Genomic DNA, 22867 nt, shown 5'->3' with positions numbered 1-22867 from the left:
TAATGCTCTAAAAGTGCTTATAAACGTAGACTACAATCAAACACATTAATTTATCTCCAGAAATAAACAGAATCATCGTGTCATATTCAAACCTGGGTTCTAATAGTATTCATTTTTCTTTGCAATACTTTGCCCATTTGATTGGAGTGCCAGATTCCAGATGGGCGGAGTTTGCACTTTTGTGACTACTTCATTAGTTCCCTAAATGCCAGGAAAGCTCAATCAAGCACAGCATAAGTATTCGAAAGAAAACAAGCACGTACTAATTGAACTCCAGCCTGGTCATATACACACATCTTATCAACCACTTAAAGTGTTTGTAATTCACGTAACTCAACACTGCAGTGGCTGCTGAAATGGAAAGGAACCCATGGAGGGCAAAATAAATTGAGAATATCTACAGCGGAAGGTCTCTTTTTTTCTGATATTAATGCAGTGAGTAATCCATTTCCATGGGCCTGGTTCAATAGTGTAGTCATCTCTTCCCAGCATCAGAGGGTGTCTGTCGTGTGAAGAGTTGGTTATGGTCCTTGAGGCTGTGTGAGCTTTAATCTGGGATTTACGGATTCATTTCTATGCACTGAAATCCTTTCTGCAAGTGACACAACATCAGCGCCACTTATAGCTCAGATAGGCCTCACATCATTGAACTATTTCTCATTCTCACTAAAAGTTACAGGGGTTGACAGGTTGAGCTCCGGGTTACCAGGTTGGGTCCTGGTGAGATGCCAGGTTGGGCCCAGGGGTGTTGTGAGAGTGAGGGCGAGGAATGGTTTGTTTGAACTGAGCCTCACAGAGGAGATTGGTTGGTTGGTTCTCAGTGCTCTGAAACGGTCGCCAGGTTAGGCTCCGTGGCTAGAGGGCTTCCAGCAGGCTCTCCCAGGATGTTGACACTGGAGACGGACCACACATCACTCATCTCTGTCAGGGGGATGAGGTTAGGGGTTGGCAATGGTCATTATCATTCATATGTAATAATGATTAAGTAATACATGTAATACATTGTCTTTTTCATTTCAACCCATCTCTGTTCTAAGCCTATATAGCAGGGTTCCCCAACTGGCGACCCACAGGCGGGATTTGGCCCACGAGGGATTTTTATTTGCCCCCCCCCAAATTGACCGCAAGAAGCCCAGGCTACAAATGATTTGTAATTATGTTCCGGCCCCCTGACCATCCGCTCAAGACAAAGATCAGCCAGCGGGTGAATATAATTCATGTTCCCTGCTATATAGGGTTAGTGCGTGCGTGTGTGTGTACATGTATCTCATATGGTACCAAAGCTAGCCATGGAGCAAAGACTGGGTATCTCCTACCGACACCCTCTAACTCACCTGTTCTGAACTTGCTGTAGGTGCCGTGTTCTAGTGTGGATTTGCTGCCCGAACAGAAAGCCAAGCCTCGTTCTCGCCACCTGTCAACCAACACAGTTACAGTCATCACTATAAGCAGTGACACGACAGGAAGTGACATCACCGTTATATCCAAAACAGACCTACCTTCATCCGAAGCTTAAATTTCAATCACATAACCAATCTACATTTTTTTATGTAGGCATATTAAAAGGCACCTTATGACAACCCTTGCTCTCTGTATTCTGGTGGGCTCACTCACCAGTGGAAGATGAAGATGATGAGGATGAGGATGAAGGACACCACATCGGTGAGGACCCACATCAGATTGTACTCATCTGGAGTCTGAGAAAGACAGACAACCATTGTCTCTAGGTGTATTACTTTCACCAATCCAAATAATTTGAGATCTATGATACTTCAAGGAAGGTAGGATATAGGCTGCATTTGGGCCCATTATCCCAATAATCAGTCCTTTCTCTCAAAGTGTGCACGTGTTCACTTCCCTTCATGGATATGGAAGAAAATGACCAGTATAAAATACCAGTATGATGGAAACTCCCTCTAGCTCATACCTACACCAAAATACAATGTTTTTACATTTGTGGAGAGTATTGAACAAGTGCACACTTCTTGTGAAAAGATAGATTATTGGGATGCAGAAGTATTTGTCCCAGGTTGTTTTTCTCACCATGAGGAAAAGGGGTCTGGTGAGTTTGTAGAGGAGCTGTGGGGAATTGGTGGTGACAGACTGAGCCCCAGAGCACCAGGCCAGAGAGTAGAGCCACGGCTGGCTGATCACATACAGGTTGGTGCTGATGTTAGCCGCCGCATACTCACTGGAGGAGGCATCACACACTGACAGATAATGAACAAACACATAGCCAGTTAACGCACAGACATACACACACAAACACAGACACACCTGATCATCTCTGTAGACATGGAGCTGTAGTGCAGGTTGAGTTGGACGATGTGGTTCTGCTGCAGCTCCTCCACTGGACTCCAGGACCCAGAGGTCTGCTGGAGGTCAGGGTCCATCTTCTGGACCAGGCTCCGCAGGTCTGGGGGCAGCCACAGCACCTGACACACACATTCACACAGAGAACACACACACACACACAGAGGTCTTTACGGATCCACCTGTACCCGAATACCTGAGACCCGAGCGGGATCGGATCTAGAATTAGAAAACATTTCACGGGTCTGGGTCAAATCTCCTGTGATTGTCACAGGTCTCGAGTAGGTGTAATTTTAACTGACTATCCTGGAAGGACCCATATAGATCAGAACGTGACTGCTGCAGTAGAGAGAGAGAGAAATTGTATAATTTATGCAACTGCTCTTTGCTTTTCACGAGAGTGCCGCTTGTAGCTTGTTGTTGGCCAATCATAAGTCATCAAAGAGGCAATAGGCAACAGTCATAGAGCCTCCGTGTGGGGCAAAAGTTATATAAAAGTCTATACGGAATGGTTCTAGTTGTCCTCGAGTTTGTTTGGACCGGGTCTCTATATTGTCAACATTTATTTATGCATATCGGGTCCAGATGGGAAAGCCCCAGGTCCATTTTGGAACGGGTCCAACTTTTTGGACCATGAAGACCCCTAACACAGACACAAAGTGAATAAGTTTCCCCTAGGTGCAGATCTAGGATCAGCTTCCCATCCCCTAATCCTAACCTTAACCATTAGTGAGGAAAATGCAAAACTGGGGGCAACTTCACCCTACTTCTCTTTATAACATCGTCCCACAGTGCCCTCACCTGGTGTGAGTGGATGGAGGACTCGTTCTGGATGACCTCGAGGGTGCGTGTGATCCAGGTGTCCCTGTAGGGGTGGCCCCGAGGGGGGCGGTAGAGGTCAAAGATCACCTGTTTGCCCCTCTGGGCTGCCAGTTCCAGGAAGTCCCTGAGGGTGCACACAGACTGGTTCTGTGCCTGCGCCCGGTCCTCGGCGCCCAGAGACCAGGCCGTGCCGAACGGGTCGCGCTGCAGAACCACCAGGGGGAGAGAGACAGTCTGTATACGGAATGCTTTGGCATCATGGCAAATCATATTTCATGGCGCAATGCAGGAGACAATGTAATATTACATTGTATTCCATAAAGTCGTTGGTTGTCCAATTGGAGTTGAGCAATCAATAACCTCCCGACCCCCATCAATAGTACTTTGGTGTAGTGACAAAATGTCTACCTTCACTATCCATCATCTTATTATATTGTTGTAACTACTTCCATTGGTATCCCATCATACCATGTCCATGAAGCGAAATGATCATGATCTTTATTAAAAAGCAGTTCAAGACTAGGCTTATTTTACGTGACCCTGAGTCTTCCTGAGGTACTACCACAGCGGCGGTTGGTGACTCACATAGAGGAACCAGTCCCCGGCGTTGAGGGTCTCCAGCTCTCCCCAGGTGAACATGGCCGCAGGGGCATCCGTCCGGTTGGGGAACACCTTCTGCACGTTGGTAGTCCTCCTCAGGGTGCGGTCGTGCATCAGGAAGGGCACCCCGTCGTAGCTATGACAACGAGAGGAGGACATGGCAGTTACTGAGTTGATGGTTATGGAGTTGACCATTGCAGAGTTGACAGTTACAGAGTTGACTGAAGTGCATCACGATAACTCCGTCAAAGACACCCAGGTACTTTATCAATCTATCTATAATTTATTCAGGTATGTCAGTCTCCTTCAATAAATGTTTTACTCCAATAAAAATGCCCAGGAAAAACATGGGAAAGAACCTGATGGCAATGGCTTGTTGATGATATGAGCTCACCAGCTACAAGTATGTTGAGATAACCTTGCATAGCAAGCTTGTTTCATAATACCCACGACTGGTGAGATAGACGAATGTTGGGACATGCTTCGGTACACAAGATGGACAGGGTGTGAGGAGGGTTGACAACCACCACTGACCTGAGGGTGACGTCAGTCTCCAGACCTTCCCCACCAGCCTCCACTGCCTTCTCAAAGGACATGAGAGTGTTCTCTGGAGCAAGCTGAGATTTAATACACATAAACATGATTCTAACATAGTTATCCCAAACAGAGGCGCTACCAGCACAGATGATAAATAGCAGGCATAAACATCAGTTCAGCAAACTAGTGACCCGGTCACTTCCTGATATGGTCATAGCCACATTCAACATGGCCGCTTGTTAGCATGTTAGCCTTTGTAGTTTTAACGCTGATGCTAACTTGCCCTTACTGTCCATACTACTGTGTGTTATTATCTATAGCCTTAGGCCTACTAGCCCGTGGCCTGCTAACCTAGCATGCTAGCTCCCCCGTACATGTTGTATACTATGCTAGTCACAAATATCATCCTGTTGTATATTGCCTATGCTATTCTAGCCCTCACTACAGTATGCTACCATTTGTGCTATGTAGCCTGTTCGCCTGCATTACTGCTTTGTAGCATGTTAGCTTACTAACCCCTGTGTATTACTGTATATTTATTACCAGCCAATAATATTACCTTGCTACGCTACTACAACCATTACTATTGTGTGCTAACCCATTGCTATGCCATTGCTGATTTGTATATGTTTCATCACTGCTATTACTATTGTATAGCCAACACTCTGTTGTAATGTATATTCGCTGTTCCTTCTGTCATACAGAAAACCACTATACACTATCATTACAGCTAGTCTCCTCTTCTTGCTTGCTGTGTGACTGTCCGTTCGGTGTGGCATTAAAGTGTGAGTTGTATCCCTGTCTCCGGCTAGGCATTATCAGTCCTCTTACCGGGACTCTGGGACAATTGCACCTATAATCGAAACCCGACACCTCTATTCAACTACTACTACCAATACAATGTCACTGCTATGTTGTTCGATGTTATGTAACTTGTATAAAAAGTCGTTTCCAGTCAGTTTTGAAAATAGTTGATAAGAATGGGTTGGCATTAATGTTATTGCTGACAAGGCCTACCCACCATGGGTGCCCCTCTGTGCCCGATGAGGGCTGGAGCGGGGCCCAGAGCACCCTCTTTTTTGAGGCAGGGTGAGTACATGCCCAGGGGCACTAAGTAGAGGGCACACAGAACCGCCAGGTACAGCCCCATGATGAGCGTCCGCCCTACTGGAACACACACACACACACACACACACACACACACACACACACACACACACACACACACACACACAGTTTATTATGGGATACAGATATCCATTTCTGGTTGATTCATTTCCTTAAGACCAAAGAAATTACACCAGACTACACATTTTGTAAAACAAATCATTCAAATTGAACAAAACATGAATATCTACCGCTGTATTGACTATATGCAGACATATTATACGTTTGAGATCAGAGGAGGCTGGTGGAAGGAGCTATAGGTACCATTTCATTGATTCCATTCGAGCCATTACAATGAGCCCGTCCTCCTATAGCTCCTCTCAGCCTCCTCTGATTGAGATAGAAAACCTCCCTGAAGTTTCCGTCCTTGCCCTAGGTATGATGTCAGTATTTGCCTAATTCTACTCTGTAATTTGCATATTATTTATACAGCTGCTCAAACATGCCCCACCTACTCAGTCTCACCTTTCTTATTGATGCGGAAGAAATGTAAGGCTATTGGCCAGGATAGCAGTGTCAGCAACAAGACTCCTCCCACATGCAAATATGGCGCCGTCACCTATTCAAAACATAAACAAATTGCAGAAGGTGGGGGGAAGACAGAGAATAAAGAGATAGTGATGACTATATAGATGAAAGAAGGGAGGCCCCACCTGGAAAGAGAGGAGGAGAGTGGTCCACTCTTTGCTCCATAGGTCAGACAGAACTGCTGTGGCCACAATGGAGAAGGCTAGAGTCACCAGGATGCCAATCTGGCAACACACCCAGAGTTAGAATAACATACAACCATTAGCACCATACCATACTCACACTACTGAGCACTTCATTCACATAACTTTGAACTGAGCTGAGCACAATTAATGTTCACTTCATTTTTCAGGATCTATCCATAAATGTGCAGCATTCAGCATTTATTTGAACTTTTCTTCTACAAGGCAGTCAGCAATTTCTTCTAGGTAAAATCCTTAATTTCATCTTGTCACAGAAGAATGGATGGGATGATTATACAACTTATGGGCCATAAGGACAAAGTGATGGATAGGACACATGAGGTAGAGAAGTAGGCAGGAAGTTCAAAGGAGCGAGGACGTTACCTTGTGGCCCCAGTGTAGGTACAGCTTCTGTCCCTCTGACAGCAGACACACAGCCAACAGCTACAACTCAAACCACACACACCTCATATCAGATGCCAACCACCCCTCAAACATAAAACCACATAAATACACCCCTCAAACAAAAAAACACACAAATACACCCCTCAAACAAAAAAACACACCCCTCAAACAAAAAAACACACCCCTCAAACAAAAAAACACACAAATACACCCCTCAAATAAAAAAACCCCCACACAAATATACCCCTCAAACATAAAAACACACAAATACACCCCTCACCAGCAGCAGAGTGACGTAGCTGAAAAAAGCGGCAGCAATGACCAGCAACACCACAGACCAGGGGAACCAGAATCCTAGGTTCCCAAAGTTAAACCTGGAAAGGTGAGAAAAGGGGAAGAAAGCAAGAGCGAGAGGGGGAGAAAGAGGATGACAAGAGTTGAGAGAGAAAATGTGTGTGTGTGTGTGTGTGTGTGTGTGTGTGTGTGTGTGTGACATGTGAGTGCGAGAGCAGGAGCCACACAGAAAGAAAGCAGAGAGTGCAGCAGTTAGAGAGCGAACAGTCAGCACCAGAGACACCAGTCGTGACTATACAGTATGGTAATGTTGTTTGTGTGTGTGTGTATAATGTCTGTGTGTGTGCCCTTGAGTATTTATATATTTGCGTGCTTGTTAATAAAGATACTTAGATGTGTGTACACATTACGAATACATTCTAGCACACCTACCAGTCAAAATCATTGTAGTCATTCTGAGCTTCACTCCAGAAGTAGAGGAAGACCAGCGTGAGACAGAAAGTCATGATGAGGAGAGCAAAGCTGACACACTCCAACTGCAGGATAGAGAAACACAATAAGTCCCACAGACTTCATATCAAATTCATAACCCATATATACTGTTGGCATGAAAATGTACAATACCAAGAAATTAACAGAGATTGGGATTGGACCGACAACATTTTGGTTGCAAGGCAGCGATTTAGGACAGAGCCAAAACCTCCTCCACACTGATCACTTCTCTTTGTATGTTTGACCCCAACATGAGGTAAACAACTCAAGTCTGGGCTACCATTATTCAATGATTAGAATGTCACACAGCAAGTAGTTGTTTTGCAGCATTGAATAATCTTACAAAACATAGAAGCGTGCCAGTCTTTCACGGGGCTGGGAAATTCAAAACGTGTGAATGTGCATTCGAAGGTATTCAGACCCCTTCAGATTTTTAAAAATGTAATCCATTTTAGAATAAGGATATAACGTAACAAAATGTGGAAAAAGGGAAGGGTTCTGAATACTTTCCGCACTCACTGTATGTATTTATACCCTAGAATGCTTTCCATACAGTTTATGGCGTGGCGTGCCCTTTGAACTCTGAGGAGAGTGAGGAATGCGAGGAAAAAGCTCCCCATTGGCTTAACAATGATTGTAAAACCATGACAGTACAAATGATGTAAGCAATGCTAGAGAGAGATATCGATAGGGAGATAAAGAAAGAGAGTGTGTGTTTGACTCACGTTGTGAGGCTGGGTGTGTGTGAGAGAGAGTACATTGTTATAATGTGTGTGTGTGAGTATAGTCTCTGCACTGTCAAGGTTATTTAACCATCCTGTAAAACCACAGTCCCTGACTTCTCTAACCTTGCTGCAGCAGCAGTCTCCCGGTGTGGCGCGGGTCCTCTGGTAGCGTCTCCATTGACAGCCGTAGAGGCCGGCCAGGCACGAGACATAGGGCTGGTGCTCGTAGCGCTGTAGCAGCCGCCGGCGCACCACACGCAGCTTCCCCAGCTTGAGCTTGGACAGGGTGGTCGGAGAGGGGCCCATGGCTCACACACACAGCACCATCACACACCAGAGAGAGAGAGGAGGAGGAAGAGGTAGAAGAAGTGGATGGGTGAGAGGAGCGTAAGGAGCTTGGAATGGGAAGGGAGAGAGTAAATTAAGAAATAGTGTTAATATTGTAGTGGCCTTAACCCAAGCCCACATAGAGATTTTGTCAAAGGGTTAGGATTTCACAAGGTCCTGGGTTCAAGTCCCGGTTAGAACAATCGCATAACTTCATCACAAAGGTAAAGATAGTGGAGAAGGACAATAGGTAAAAGGAAGTCAAGTCTAACCTTAACCCTGGCCCCCAAACATTACACAACTGCTCTAGGCCTAGATAATGAATTATAAAAACTAACTAGCTTTAGTAAAATGTGAGGCTCCATTTCACTTCCATGTATTCAGAGTCTTTCTTATTATATCCATTAGTAATAGGGGCTAAGACACTACAGCGACAGTCTCTGAATATGGGATTTCTCTATTAGGGATTCCCTACTCGCTAACTTCTATCTTGATTGGTGGGCTAGTGGGCTTCTACAGGAAAGTATTCAGGCCCCTTGATTTTTCCACATTTTGTTACGTTACAGCCTTATTCTAAAAATGATTCAACTATTTTTTTTGCTCTCCTCATCAATCTACACACAATACCCCATAATGACAAAGCAAAAACAGGTTTAGATTTTTTGCACATTTATTACAAATAAAAAAACAAATCACATTTACGTAAGTATTCAGACCCCTTACTCAGTACTTTGTTGAAGCACCTTTGGCAGTGATTACAGCCTTGAGTCTTATTGGGTATAACGCTACAAGCTTAGCACACCTGTATTTGGGGAGTTTCTCCCATTCTTCTCTGCAGATCCTCTCATGCTCTGTCAGGTTGGATGAGGAGCGTCGCTGCACAGCTATTTTCAGGTCTCTCCAGAGATATTCGATCGGGTTCAAGTCCGGGCTCTGGCTGGGCCACTCAAAGACATACAGAGACTTGTCCCGAAGTCACACCTACATTGTCTTGGCTGTGTGCTTAGGGTTGTTGTCCTGTTGCAGTGTGAACCTTCGCCCCAGTCTGAGGTCTTGAGCTCTTTTCATCAAGGACCTTTCTGTACTTTGCTCCGTTCATCTTTCCCTCAATCCTGAATAGTCTTCCAGTCCCTGCCGCTGAAAAACATCCTGACAGCATACTTCACTGCAGGGATGGTGCCAGGTTTTCTCCAGACGTGGCGCTTGGCATTCAGGCCAGTGTTCAATCTTGGTTTCATCAGACCAGAGAATCTTGTTTCTCATGGTCTGAGAGTCTTTTAGGTGCCTTTTGGCAAACTCCAAGAATGCTGTCATGTGCCTTTTACTGAGGAGTGGCTTCCTTCTGGCCACTACCATAAAGGCCTGATTGGTGGAGTGCTGCAGAGATGGTGGTCCTTCTGGAAGGTTCTCCCATCTCCATAGAGGAACTCTGCAGCTCTACCAGAGTGACCATGGTCACCTTGGTCACCTCCCTGAATGAGGCCCTTCTCTTCCGATTTTTCAGTTCGGCCAGGCAGCCAGCTCTAGGAAGAGTCTTGGTGGTTCCCAACTTCTTCCATTTAAGAATGATGAAGGCGACTGTATTGGGGACATTCAATGCTGTAGAAACTTTTTGGAACCTTTCCCCAGATCTGTGCCTTGACACAATCATTCAACCTCATGGCTGGTTTTTGCTCTGACTGTGGGACCTTACATAGACAGGTGTGTGCCGTTTCAAGTCCACAGGTGGACTCCAATTCATTTGTAGAAACATCGCAAGGATTATCAATGGAAACATGATGCACCTGAGCTCAATTTCGAGTCTCATACCAAACGGTCTGAATACTTGTGTAAATATTCTGTTTTTTATTTTTAATACATTTTCAAAAATGTCTAAAAACCTGTTTTCACTTTGTCATTAATGGGGTATTGTGTGTCGATTCATGAGGAAAATTATATTATTTAATCAATTTTAGAATAAGGCTGTAATGTAACAAAATGTGGAAAACGTCAAGAGGTCTGAATACTTTCCCAAATGCACTGTATGCCTAGGTGACCATTATCTGACAACCAATGACATTATACACTACAATGAAAATTACTGAACATTTTCTATGCTCTTTGCCTGTAGGCTGCAGCCGCCTTGATGTACAGTGCCTTCAGAAAGTATTCATACCCCTTGACTTATTCCACATTTTGTTGTGGTACAGCCTGAATGCAAAACGAATAAAATAGATTTTTTTAAATGTTTAAATCTATTGAAAATTAAATACAGGAATATCTAATTTACATAAGTACTCACACCCCTATGCCAATACTTTGAAGAAGCACCATTGTCAGGGATTACAACAGTGAGTCTTTCCAGGCAAGTCTCCAAGAGCTCTCCACAACTGAATTGTGCAACATTTACCAACTATTCTATTAAAAATTATTAAAGCTCGGGGCTCCAAGTAGTGCAGCGGTCTTAGGCATTGTATTGCTTGAGGCATCACGACAGTTCGATCCCAGGCTGTGTCGCATCTGGCCGCGACCAGGAGACACATGACGCAGCGCACAATTGGCCCAGCGTTGTCCGAGATAGGGGAGGGTTTGGCCGGCCGGGAGATCCTTGTCCCAGCTCTAGAGACTCTTAATGGCGGGTCGGGCGCATGCAATCTGACAACGTTCGCCAACTATACAGTGTTTCCTCACACACATTGGTGCGGCTGTCTTCCAGGTTAAGTAAGCAGTGCAGCTTGGCAGGGTCGTGTTTCGTAGGGGGCATGGTTCTCGACCTTCGCTTCTCCCAAGTCCATACAGGAGTTGCAGCGATGGGACAAGACTGTAACTACCAATTGGGGAGAAAATGGGGTAAAAAGTTCAAAATTAAAAAAGATCTTCAAGCTCTGTCAAATTGGTTGTTGAACATTGCTAGTCAACCATTTCTGGGTCAGATTTCCCAGTAGATAAGGTAGTCATTCAAAAATAATGCTAAACACTATTATTGCACACAGTGTGACTTGTTAAGCACATTTTTCCTCCTAAAGTTATTTAGGCATCCCATAACAAAGATGTTGAACAAAGACATTTCAGCTTTTCAATTATTTTTAAATTTGTAAACATTTTGAATGGGGTATTGTCTGTGGGCCAGTGACAAAAAAAATCTAAATTTAAGCTGTACGTAAGACCACATATTTTTAAAGTCAAGGGATGTGAATACTTTCTGAAGGCACCTATGTATAGCCAATGTATAGCCTGCCCTATAGCACGGATTTTACCTCAGGGAACAATAATGTTTACCTGATACAGTAAGATAGTCTACATGGACGGCTGTTCAAGTCCCTCAAAAAATCACCTACAGTATAATACACCGAGGTAAAGTTGGTTTTATATTCACACATTTGGACATTCAGACATTCGCCAAACGACATTTAAAAATTTAAAAATCAATAACTAATTCACCGTTTGTCACAGAATCGTCAAACTAGATATGATGTATTCTATAAATGTCTAGAATACTTTTACAACCTTTGATTTGAGTAGAAATCCAAGTTTAACTTGATAGAAATACATAAAACCTATAAGATGCCATTTAAAGCGGAAAATCAATAACTAATTCACTGTTTGTCACAGAAAAATCTAACTAGTTATGATTTATTCTATAAATGTCTAGCATAGTTTTAAAACCTTTGATTTGAGGAAAGATTCCAGTTATAATTTTATCGAGGGCATGTAGTCCGTCCAGAGCACGGGTGGTCAAAGTTCTAACGAGTATGTTATACCTTGTTAGAAAGGGCCTGGCAGAAAATTCTGCATCTTCAGTCATATTAAATTAGATTACAGGAAAAAAATATGGGATGAAGGGGTCAGGCCTGACTAACAAAGAAGACAGGTGGATGGATCAAGAGGACCAAGAGGACCAAGAGGATCAAGATAACCAAGAGGATCAATATTCCACAGTGAAGATAAGGAAAACTAAGAGTGAACCATAACATACAGTGTTGGACAAATGTTTTGAGAGTAACACAAATATTAATTTACACAAAGTCTGCTGCCTCAGTTTGTATGATGGCAATTTTCATACACTCTAGAATGTTATGAAGAGTGATCAGGTGAATTGCAATTAATTGCAAAGTCCCTCTTTGCCATGCAAATGAACTGAATCCCCCCCAAACAATTCCACTGCATTTCAGCACTGCCACAAAAGGACCAGCTGACATCATGTCAGTGATTCTCTCGTTAACACAGGTGTGAGTGTTGACGAGGACAAGGCTGGAGATCACTCTGTCATGCTGATTGAGTTCGAATAACAGACTGGAAGCTTCAAAAGGAGGATAGTGCTTGGAATCATTGTTCTTCTCTGTCAACCACGGTTACCTGTAAGGAAACATGTGCCGTCATCATTGCTTTGCACAAAAATGGCTTCACAGGAAAGGATATTGCTGCCAGTAAGATTGCACCTAAATCAACCATTTATCGGATCATCAACAACTTCAAGGAGAGCGGTTCAATTGTTGTGAAGAAGGCTTCAGGGCGCCCAAGAAAGTCCAGCAAGCGCCAGTACTGTCTCCTAAAGTTGATTCAGCTGCGGGATCGGGGCACCACCAGTACAGAGCTTGCTCAGGAATGGCAGCAGGCAGGTGTGAGTGTATCTGCACGCACAGTGAGGCGAAGACTTTTGGAGGATGGCCTGGTGTCAAGAAGGGCAGCAAAGAAGCCACTTCTCTCCAAGAAAAACATCAGGGATAGACTGATATTCTGCAAAAGGTACAGGGATTGGACTGCTGAGGACTGGGGTAAAGTCATTTTCTCTGATGAATCCCCTTTCCGATTGTTTGGGGCATCTGGAGAAAAGCTTGTCCGAAGAAGGCAAGGTGAGCACTACCATCAGTCCTGTGTCATGTCAACAATAAAGCATCCTGAGACCATTCATGTGTGGGGTTGCTTCTCAGCCAAGGGAGTTGGCTCACTCACAATTTTCCCTAAGAACACAGCCATGAATAAAGAACGGTACCAACACATCCTCCAAGAGCAACTTCTCCCAACCATCCAGGAACAGTTTGGTGACGAACAATGCCTTTTCCAGCATGATGGAGCACCTTGCCAAAAGGCAAAAGTGATAACTAAGTAGATATATAAACATCGATATTTTGAGTCCATGGCCAGGAAACTCCCCAGACCTTAATCCCATTGAGAACTTGTGGTCAATCCTCAAGAGGTGGGTGGACAAACAAAACCCCACAAATTCTGACAAACTACAAGCATTGACTATGCAAGAATGGGCTGCCATCCGTCAGGATGTGGCCCAGAAGTTAATTGACAGCATGCCAGGGCGGATTGCAGAGGTCTTGAAAAAGAAAGGTCAACACTGCAAATATTGACTCTTTGCGTCAACTTAATATAATTGTCAATAAAAGCCTTTGACACTGATGAAATGCTTGTAATTATACTTCAGTATTCCATAGTAACATCTGACAAAAATATCTAAAGACACTGAAGCAGCAAACTTTGTGAAAATTAATATTTGTGTCATTCTCAAAACGTTTGGCCACGACTGTACACTACCGAAATCTCCTTGTTTTTGGAAGAAAAGCACATTTTGTCCATTAAAATAACATCTAATTGATCAAAGATACAGTGTAGACATTGTTTATGTTGTAAATGACGATTGTAGCTGGAAACAGCATATTTTTTATGGAATATCTACATAGGCGTACAGAGGCCCATTATCAGAAACCATCACTCCTGTGTTCCAATTGCATGTTGTGTTAGCTAATCCAAGTTTATACTTTTTAAAGGCTAATTGATTCTTAGAAAACCCTTTTGCAATTATGTTAGCACAGCTGAAAACTGTTGTCCTGATTAAAGAAGCAATAAAAATGGCCTTCTTCAGACTAGTTGAGTATCTGGAACATCAGCATTTGTGGGTTCGATTACAGGCTCAAAATGGCCAAAAACAAAGAACTTTCTTCTGAAAATCGTCAGTCTATTCTTGTTCTGAGAAATGAAGGCTATTCCATTCGAAAAATTTCCAAGAAACTGAAGATCTCGTACAACGCTGTATAATACTCCCTTCATAGAACAACGCAAATTGGCTCTAACCAGAATAGAAAGAGGAGTGGGAGGCCCCAGTGCACAACTGAGCAAGAGGACAAGTATATTAGAGTGTCTAGTTTGGGAAACAGACGCCTCACAAGTCCTCAACTGGCAGCTTCATTAAATAGTACCGGCAAAACACCAGTCTCAAAGTCAACAGTGGAGGCAACTCTGGGATGCTGGCCTTCTAGGCAGAGTTGCAAAGAAAACGCCATATCTCTGTCCAATGTCTGTGTTCTTTTGCCCATCTTAATCTTTTATTTTTATTGGCCAGTCTGAGACATGGCTTTTCCTTTGCAACTCTGCTGAGAAGTCTAGCATTTCTTCTCTAACATCTGCAAGCAGTGTCTGAACATTAGAAAGGATGGCATTGTCTCCCTCAATTCGTGCAATGGCACTGCTATAGGTTTCAGTAGTTTCAGGCTGCTTACCACTCTCTCCCAAAATACATCATCCAGGAGGATGCTCTTGATGGGGCTGTCCATATCAGCAGACTGTGATATGGCCATTTCTTGGAGAGACTCCTTCCCCTCCTGGAGACCCCAACGGGTGTTGCTGGGCAGCTTCAATATAGTGCTCTTATTCTTCTCACTTTGCTTGGTGAGGTAGATTGCTGGTACACTCAGTTTTTCACAATTCCTGACATTTAATCCTAGTAAAAATGTCAAGTCTTAGGTCAGTTAGGCTCACCATTTAATTTTCAGAATGTGACATTTCAGAGTCATAGTAGAGAATGATTTATTTCAGCTTTTATTTCTGTCATTCCATTCCCAGTTGGTCAGAAGTTTACATACACTCAATTAGTATTTGGTAGCATTGCCTTTAAATTGTTTAACTTGGGTCAAACGTTTTGGGTAGCCTTCCACAAGCTTCCCATAATAATTTGGGTGAATTTTGGCCCATTCCTCCTGACAGAGCTGGTGTAACTGAGTCAGGTTTGTAGGCCTCCTTGCTCGCACACGCTTTTTCAGTTCTGCCCACACATTTTCTACAGGATTTAGGTTAAGGCTTTGTGATGGCCACTCCAATAACTTGACTTTGCTGTCCTTAAGCCATTTTTCCACAACTTTGGAAGTATGCTTGGGGTAACTGTCCATTTGGAAGACCCATTTGCGACCAAGCTTTAACTTCCTGACTGATGTCTTGAGATGTTGCTTCAATATATCCACATAATTTTCCTTCTCATGATGCCATCTATTTTGTGAAGTGCACCAGTCCCTGCTGCAGCAAAGCACCCCCACAACATGATGCTGCCACCCCCGGGCTTCATCGTTGGGATAGTGTTCTACGGCTTGCAAGCCTCCCACTTTTCCCTCCGAACATAACGATGGTCATTATGGCCAAACAGTTCTATTTTTGCTTCATCAGAGCAGAGGACATTTCTCCAAAAAGTACGATCTTTGTCCCCATGTGTAGTTGCAAACCATAGCCTGGCTTTTTAATGGGGGTTTGGAGCAGTGGCTTCTTTGCTGAGCAAAGAAGCTTCTTTGTCGATATAGGACTTGTTTTACTGTGGATATAAATACTTTTGTACTTGTTTCCTCCAGCATCTTCACAAGGTCCTTTGCTGTTGTTCTGGGATTGATTTGCTCTTTTCGCATCAAAGTACATTCATCTCTAGGAGACAGAACACGTCTCCTTCCTGAGCGGTATGACGGCTGTGTGGTCCCATGGTGTTTATACATGCGTACTATTGTTTGTACAGATGAACGTGGTACCTTCAGGTGTTTGGAAATTGCTCCCAAGGATGAACCAGACTTGTGGATGTCTACCATTTTTTTCTGAGGTCTTGGTTGATTTCTTTTGATTTTCCCATGATGCCAAGCAAAGAGGCACTGAGTTTGAAGGTAGGCCTTGAAATACATCCACAGGTACACCTCCAATTGACACAAATGATGTCAATTAGCCTATCAGAAGCTTCTAAAACCATGACATAATTGTCTGGAATTTTCCAAGCTGTTTAAAGGCACAGTCAACTTAATGTATGTTAACTTCTGACCCACTGGAATTGTGATATAAGTTAAATAATCTGTCTGTAAATAACTGTTGGAAAAATTACTTTTGACATGCACAAAGTAGATATCCTAACCGACTATAGTTTGTTAACAAGAATTTAGTGGAGTGGTTGAAAAACGAGTTTTAATGACTCCAACCTAAGTCTATGTAAAGGCAAGGCAATCAAACAAGCAAAATACCGGTACAGGGACAAGGTGGAGTCGCAATTCAACGACTCAGACACGAGACGTATGTGGCAGGGTCTACAGAAAATCACGTACTAAGCCCCCCCTCTCCTTCTCAGTGGCTGACGTGAGTAAAACATTTAAACTTGTTAACCCTAGCAGGGCTGCTGTCCCAAACAGCATCCCTAGCCGTGCCCTCAGAGCTTGAGCAGACCAGCTGGCTGGTGTGTTTACAGACATATTTAATCGCTCCCTATCTCAGTCTGTTGTCCCCACATGCTTCAAGATGGCTACCATTGTTCCTGTACCCAAGAAGGCAAAGATAACTGAACTAAATGACTACCGCCCCATAGCACTCACTTCTGTCATCATGAAGTGCTTTGAGAGGCTAGTCAAAGGATCATATCACCACCACCTTACCGGCCACCCTAGAACCACTTCAGTTTGCATATCGCCCCAACAGGTCCACAAATTATGCAAATGCCATCACACTTCACACTGCCTTATCCCATCTGGACAAAAATAATACCTATGTAAGAATGCTGTTCATTGACTACAGCTCAGCATTCAACCCCATAGTACCCACCAGGCTCATCATCAAGCTGGAGTCCCTGGGTCTCAACCCTTTCCTGTGCAACTGGGTCCTGGACTTTCTGATGGGCCGTCCCCAGGTGGTGAAGGTAGGAAACAACATCTCCACTTCGCTGACCCTCAACACTGGGGCCCCACAAGGGTGTGTGCTCAGCCCTCTCGTGTACTCCCTGTTCACTCACGACTGCGTGGCCATGCACGCCTCTAACTCAATCATGAAGTTTGCAGATGACACAACAGTAGTGGGCTTGATCACCAACAACAACGAGACAGCCAACAGGGAGAAGGTGAGGGCACTCAGAGTGTGGTGTCAGGAAAACAACCTTTCACTCAACATCAATAAAACAAAGGAGGTGATCGTGGACTTCAGGAAACAGCAGAGGGAGCACCTCCCTATTCACATCGAAGGGACAGTAGTGGAGAAGGTGGAAAGTTTTATGTTCCTGGGCATACGCATCACAGACAAACTGAAGTGGTCCACCCACACAGACAGTGTGGTGAAGAAGGCGCAACAGCGCCTCTTCAACCTCAGGAGGCTGAAGGAATTTGGCCTGTCACCCAAAACCCTGACACACTTTTACAGATGCACAATGGAGAGCATCCTGTCGGGCTGTATCACAGCCTGGTATGGCAACTGCACCGCCCTCAACCGCAAGGCTCTTCAGGGGGTGGTGCTGTCTGCACAACTTATCACCGGGGGCAAACTACATGCCCTCCATGAAACCTATAGCACCCGATGTCACAGGAAGGCCAAAAAATATAATCAAGGACAACAACCACCCGAGCCACTGCCTGTTCACACCGCTATCATCCAGAAGGCGAGGTCAGTACAGGTGCATCAATGCTGGGACCGAGAGACTGAAAAACAGCTTCTATCTCAAGGCCATCAGAATGTTAAATAGCAATCACTAACTCAGTGAACCTGGTTCCTACACTGAGACCCAATCACTGGACATTTTAATAAATGGATCACTTTAATAATGTTACATATCTTACATTACTCATATCACATGTATATACTGTATTGAGACCCAATCACTGGACACTTTAATAAATTAATCACTAGTCACTTTAAACAATGTCACTTTAAATAATGCCACTTTAATAATGTTTACATATCTTACATTACTCATATCACATGTATATACTGTAATTTATACCATCTACTGCACCCTGCCTATGCCGCTCGGCCATCGCTCATCAGAATACTTATATGTACATATTCTCATTCACCCCTTTAGATGTGTGTGTATTAGGTAGTTGTTGAGGAATTGTTAGATATTACTGCACTGTTGGAACTAGAAGCACATGCATTTCGCTACACTCGCATTAACATCTGCTAACCATGTGTTTGTGACCAATACATTTTTATTTTATTTTATTTGTTGCACTAAAAATGCAAACATTGATTTGAAATACAATTTAAGATTGTAAACATTGTATAACTTTATGTAAACATTGTCTAACTTCATATAGAACAAATTGCACTTGAAAGTGACATTTCTTTAAAGATATTGCAAATAAATTCATATTTTCACTTTTTTTCTGAGACAATCACTGATTAGATTTCTTCATCTTTAAAAGCAGTATTTGAGATGTTATGTATGTCTATCAAATCAAAACTGGAATTTCTACTCAAAGCAAAGGTTTTAAAAGTATACTAGACATTTATAGAATAAATCATACCCAGTTTGATGATTCGGTCATAATCAGTGAAAACGTTATTGATTTATATAGCTTTAAATGGCATTTTATAGATGTTATGCATTTCTATAAAATCAAAACTGGAATTTTTCCTCAAAACAAATGTTGTAAAAGTATGCTAGCCATTTATAAAATAAATAATACCTAGTTTGATATTTATGTGATAAACGGTGAATGATGTATTGATTTATACCGCTTTAAATGCATTTTATTGATTGTATGCATTTCTATCAAGTCAGAGCTGGAATTTCTACTCAAAACAAACTGTGAATTAGTGGCGAATGATTTTGGCGAATGTCTTGAATGTCTCCTGAATGTCCGAATGTGTGAATATAAAACCAATTTTACCTCGGTCTATAACACGCCAAGACTTGCAGAAAATCGGAAATCCTCTAACATATTGACGAATTGCACAGTGTCTGTTCAAGGAACGAGCCAGAGACAACAGCGTGTATCCTATGTAACTGAAGTTCGTATGTTATGAAAGTCCATAGGTTATATTCAGTTCCCATAAATGACACACATGCATGCAGATATTATTCCCTATCTAAATCCTTTATCTGACACTGTATACGTTTAAATAGCCTACCCCAGCAAAGGGTTCCGTTTGATTTCCCCCAAATCCTCGGCTTGATTTTCACTCCCGGGGAAGCCGCAGTGCGCAGTTCCTCTTCGCGGTTAACGAATGCACACGACGAACACTTAGGATACCCTGTTATGTCTAATAGTAATCGACTGCCAACTGTTGCCAATGGAGATATTATTTCGTGTACAGTCGAAGGCAATTCCTTTCTTCTGGACCTTCACGCTCTCTGTCCTTCGATGTTGAATAATAATGGATACAATATTGCAGTTTCCCGACTCTGTACTCTTATCTCTTGACAGTGTGTCGAGTATTAGACTCTTAATTACGGACAATAATGCGAGTCTCAATATTAATTGACTATATTTCGTATGAAAAAAACGTAGAGTGCGTTCAAGCTGTATTGGGGTGGCAGGGGTTATGGAATTAAATTGTAATCGAGCTTTTCAGTCTTGTCTTACATAAGGGTTACAGCTGCAAAGTTACAGCTTTACTCTATGGCATAATCAACTTTCAAAATAAGGGTCCCTAGGGAGTATTACAAACTCTGCAACATTAGGGAAAAGGTGGACACACCACACCAAAAGCAGGTTTCAGTGCATCTTTTTGTTTATTGGCACTATCAATTCAGAACAATAGGCTAGTTTACAAAATAAATTAAACCATGAAATTGTAGCCATTTCTGCTAATGACAGTATAGCCCGCATTGCAGGTCTCCACCATAGGCAGACTACACTGCTCAAACGGAGTGGATAATGTAACAAACCTTGCCTAACCTGTTACAATCCCCCCTAAAAAGGGTTAACCCAGGGTTTCCTCGGGACCCCAAGGGGTGCACGTTTTGGTTTTTGCCCTAGCACTACACAGCTCATTCAAGTAATCAACTAATCATCTAGCTTTGATAATTTGAATCAAAGCTGGCCTACCTAGGCAAGGTTCGTTATACTACAATAGGCCAAGCATGTCTACTGAAACATAATAACATTATTACACCTAATATTTAGGGCTGGATCTAATCTGTATTGCTGAAGTTTAGCGTTGAAGGGTGATTGAAATGTAAAGGCAATGTTGCAGTGTTAGTTGAGACTGCCTTCATGGTAAATGCTAAATATGTCAGCTCAATTAGAAATTACCTTTACATTTCGATCTGCAGATGTGACGCTTGGCATTCGGGCCAAAGAGTTCAATCTTGGTTTCATCAGACCAGAGAATCTAGTTTCTCATGGTCTGAGAGTACTTAGGTGCCTTTTGACAAACTCTAAGCGGGCTGTTGTGTGCCTTTTACTGAGGAGTGGCTTCTGTTTGGCCACTCTACCGTAAAAGCAGCATCAATGTTAGTGCTGCACCAATGGTAGTCCTTCTGGAAGGTTCTTCCATCTCTAAAGAGGAACTCTAGAGCTCTGTCAGAGTGACCATCGGGATCTTGGTCACCTCCCTGACCAAGGCCCTTCTCCCCAGATTGCTCAGTTTGGCCGGGCGGCCTGCTCTAGGAAGAGTCTTGGTGGTTCTTAACTTCTTCTATTTAAGAATGATGGAGGCCACTGTGTTCTTGGGGACCTTCAATGCTGCAGACATTTTGTGGCACCCTTCCCCAGATCTGTGCCTCGACACAATCCTTTCTCGAAGCTCTACGGACAATTCCTTCAACCTCATGGCTTGGTTTTCGCTCTGACATGCACTGTCAACTGTGGGACCTTGTATAGACAAGTGTGTGCCTTTCCAAATCATGTCCAATCAATTTAATTTACCAGATAATCCGAGATTATAGTCCATAATCTCATAACCGATTTCTCCATTGCAAAGCACATGCTGGGCATGTTTAATAGAGATTGGAAATAATGGTGATGGCAGCTATGCCAATAGTGAGATAAGAGTTGAAGATTCGACTCAGAGGTGTCATGTGCCTAGTTCATTCAGTGGACACCAGGGTTGGGCTCAATTCAGAATTCAATTGAGAATGCCTCATGAATTCCAATTCAATTCTTAAATTTGAATTGAAGTAGTAAACATGATACGGAATTACAATTCTAATTTGAATGAAAGGGAATAGAATTGAATTCAGTGAATTCAAATGCCTAGGGGTAGTCTATACAAATGTACAATACCAGTCAAAAGTTTGGACATACCTACTCATTCCAGGGTTTTTTCTTTACTGTTACCATTTTCTACATTGTAGAATAATAGTAAAGACATCAAAACTATGAAATAACACATATGGAATCATGTTGTAACCAAAAAAGTTTTAAACAAATCAAAATGTGTTATATTTGAGATTCTTCAAAGTAGCCACCCTTTGCCTTGATGACAGCTTTGCACACTCTTGACATTCTCTCAACCAGCTTCATGAGGTAGTCACCTGGAATGCATTTCAATTAACAGGTGTACCTTGTTAAAAGTTCATTTGTGAAATGTCTGTCCTTCTTAATGCATTTGAGCCAATCAGTTGTGTTGTGACAAGGTAGAGGTAGTATACAGAAGATAGCCCTATTTGGTAAAAGACCAAGTCCATATTATGGCAAGAACAGCTCAAATAAGCAAAGAGAAACGACAGTCCATCATTACTTTAAGACATGAAGGTCAGTCAATACGGAACATTTCAAGAACTTTGAGTTTCTTCAAGTGCAGTCGCAAAACCCATCAAGCACTATGATGAAACTGGCTCTCATGAGGACCGCCACAGGAAAGGAAAACCCAGAGTTACCTCTGCTGCAGAGGATAAGTTCATTAGTTACCAGCCTCAGAAATTGCAGCCCAAATAAATGCTTCACAGAGTTCAAGTAACAGACACATCTCAACATCAACTGCTCAGAGGAGACTGCGTGAATCAGGCCTTCATGGTCAAATTACTGCAAAGAAATCACTACTAAAGGACACCAATAATAATAATAATAATAATAAGAGACTTGCTTGGGCCAAGAAACACGAGCAATGGACATTAGACTGGTGGAAATCTGTCCTTTGGTCTGATGAGTCCAAATTTGAGATTTTGGAGGAGGAGTGATGGTGCTTTTCTGGTGACACTGTCTGTGATTTATTTAAATTTCAAGGCACACTTAGCCAGCATGGCTATTTTTGTTTCATCAGACCAGAGGGCATTTCTCCAAAAAGTACGATCTTTGTCCACATGTGCAGTTGCAAACCGTAGTCTGGCTTTTTTATGGCAGTTTTGGAGCAGTGGCTTCTTCCTTGCTGAGCGGTCTTTCAGGTTATGTTGATATAGGACTTGTTTTACTGTGGATATAGATACTTTTGTACCGGTTTCCTCCAGCATCTTCACAAGGTCCTTTGCTGTTGTTCTGGGATTGATTTGCACTTTTCGCACCAAAGTATGTTCATCTCTAGGAGACAGAACGCGTCTCCTTC

The 22867-nt window shown here is 42.9% G+C and overlaps 1 protein-coding gene across 2 annotated transcripts; it reads right to left on the bottom strand.

Moving 5' to 3' along the window:
- Positions 1–315: 315 nt before the first annotated feature.
- Positions 316–8423, bottom strand: LOC139423247 (glycerophosphodiester phosphodiesterase domain-containing protein 5-like). Of its 2 annotated transcripts, none has more exons than XM_071175053.1 (15): positions 8189–8423; positions 7281–7384; positions 6835–6928; positions 6534–6593; positions 6093–6191; positions 5905–5998; positions 5294–5439; positions 4270–4352; positions 3721–3871; positions 3115–3339; positions 2278–2435; positions 2044–2191; positions 1615–1697; positions 1335–1414; positions 316–921 (listed from the first exon to the last, which is right to left on the bottom strand). In XM_071175053.1, the coding sequence occupies exons 1-15, from the start codon at positions 8369–8371 to the stop codon at positions 818–820; spliced, it is 1812 nt and encodes a 603-aa protein (XP_071031154.1). In that variant the 5' UTR covers positions 8372–8423; the 3' UTR covers positions 316–817. The 2 variants fall into 2 exon arrangements, with proteins under 2 accessions (XP_071031154.1, XP_071031155.1); XM_071175054.1 differs by having other exon boundaries at positions 5294–5436.
- Positions 8424–22867: the final 14444 nt, after the last annotated feature.

The sequence above is a fragment of the Oncorhynchus clarkii genome, chromosome 12, assembly GCF_045791955.1.
Source record: "Oncorhynchus clarkii lewisi isolate Uvic-CL-2024 chromosome 12, UVic_Ocla_1.0, whole genome shotgun sequence".
Taxonomy (NCBI): Eukaryota; Metazoa; Chordata; class Actinopteri; order Salmoniformes; family Salmonidae; genus Oncorhynchus; species Oncorhynchus clarkii.
Note: the sequence above shows the minus strand (reverse complement) of the source record. Positions and strands in the feature narration are given on the sequence as shown.

Bases quoted from the DNA above. Each gene is read 5' to 3' on its own strand.
- LOC139423247 (XM_071175053.1), bottom strand. From the start codon at position 8,371: ATGGGCCCCTCTCCGACCACCCTGTCCAAGCTCAAGCTGGGGAAGCTG. The intron at 1,698-2,043 runs GTGAGAAAAACA...TGTCTTTCTCAG, and splicing joins CCAGACCCCTTTTCCTCATG to ACTCCAGATGAGTACAATCT. The intron at 1,415-1,614 runs GTGAGTGAGCCC...GTTGGTTGACAG, and splicing joins ATCATCTTCATCTTCCACTG to GTGGCGAGAACGAGGCTTGG.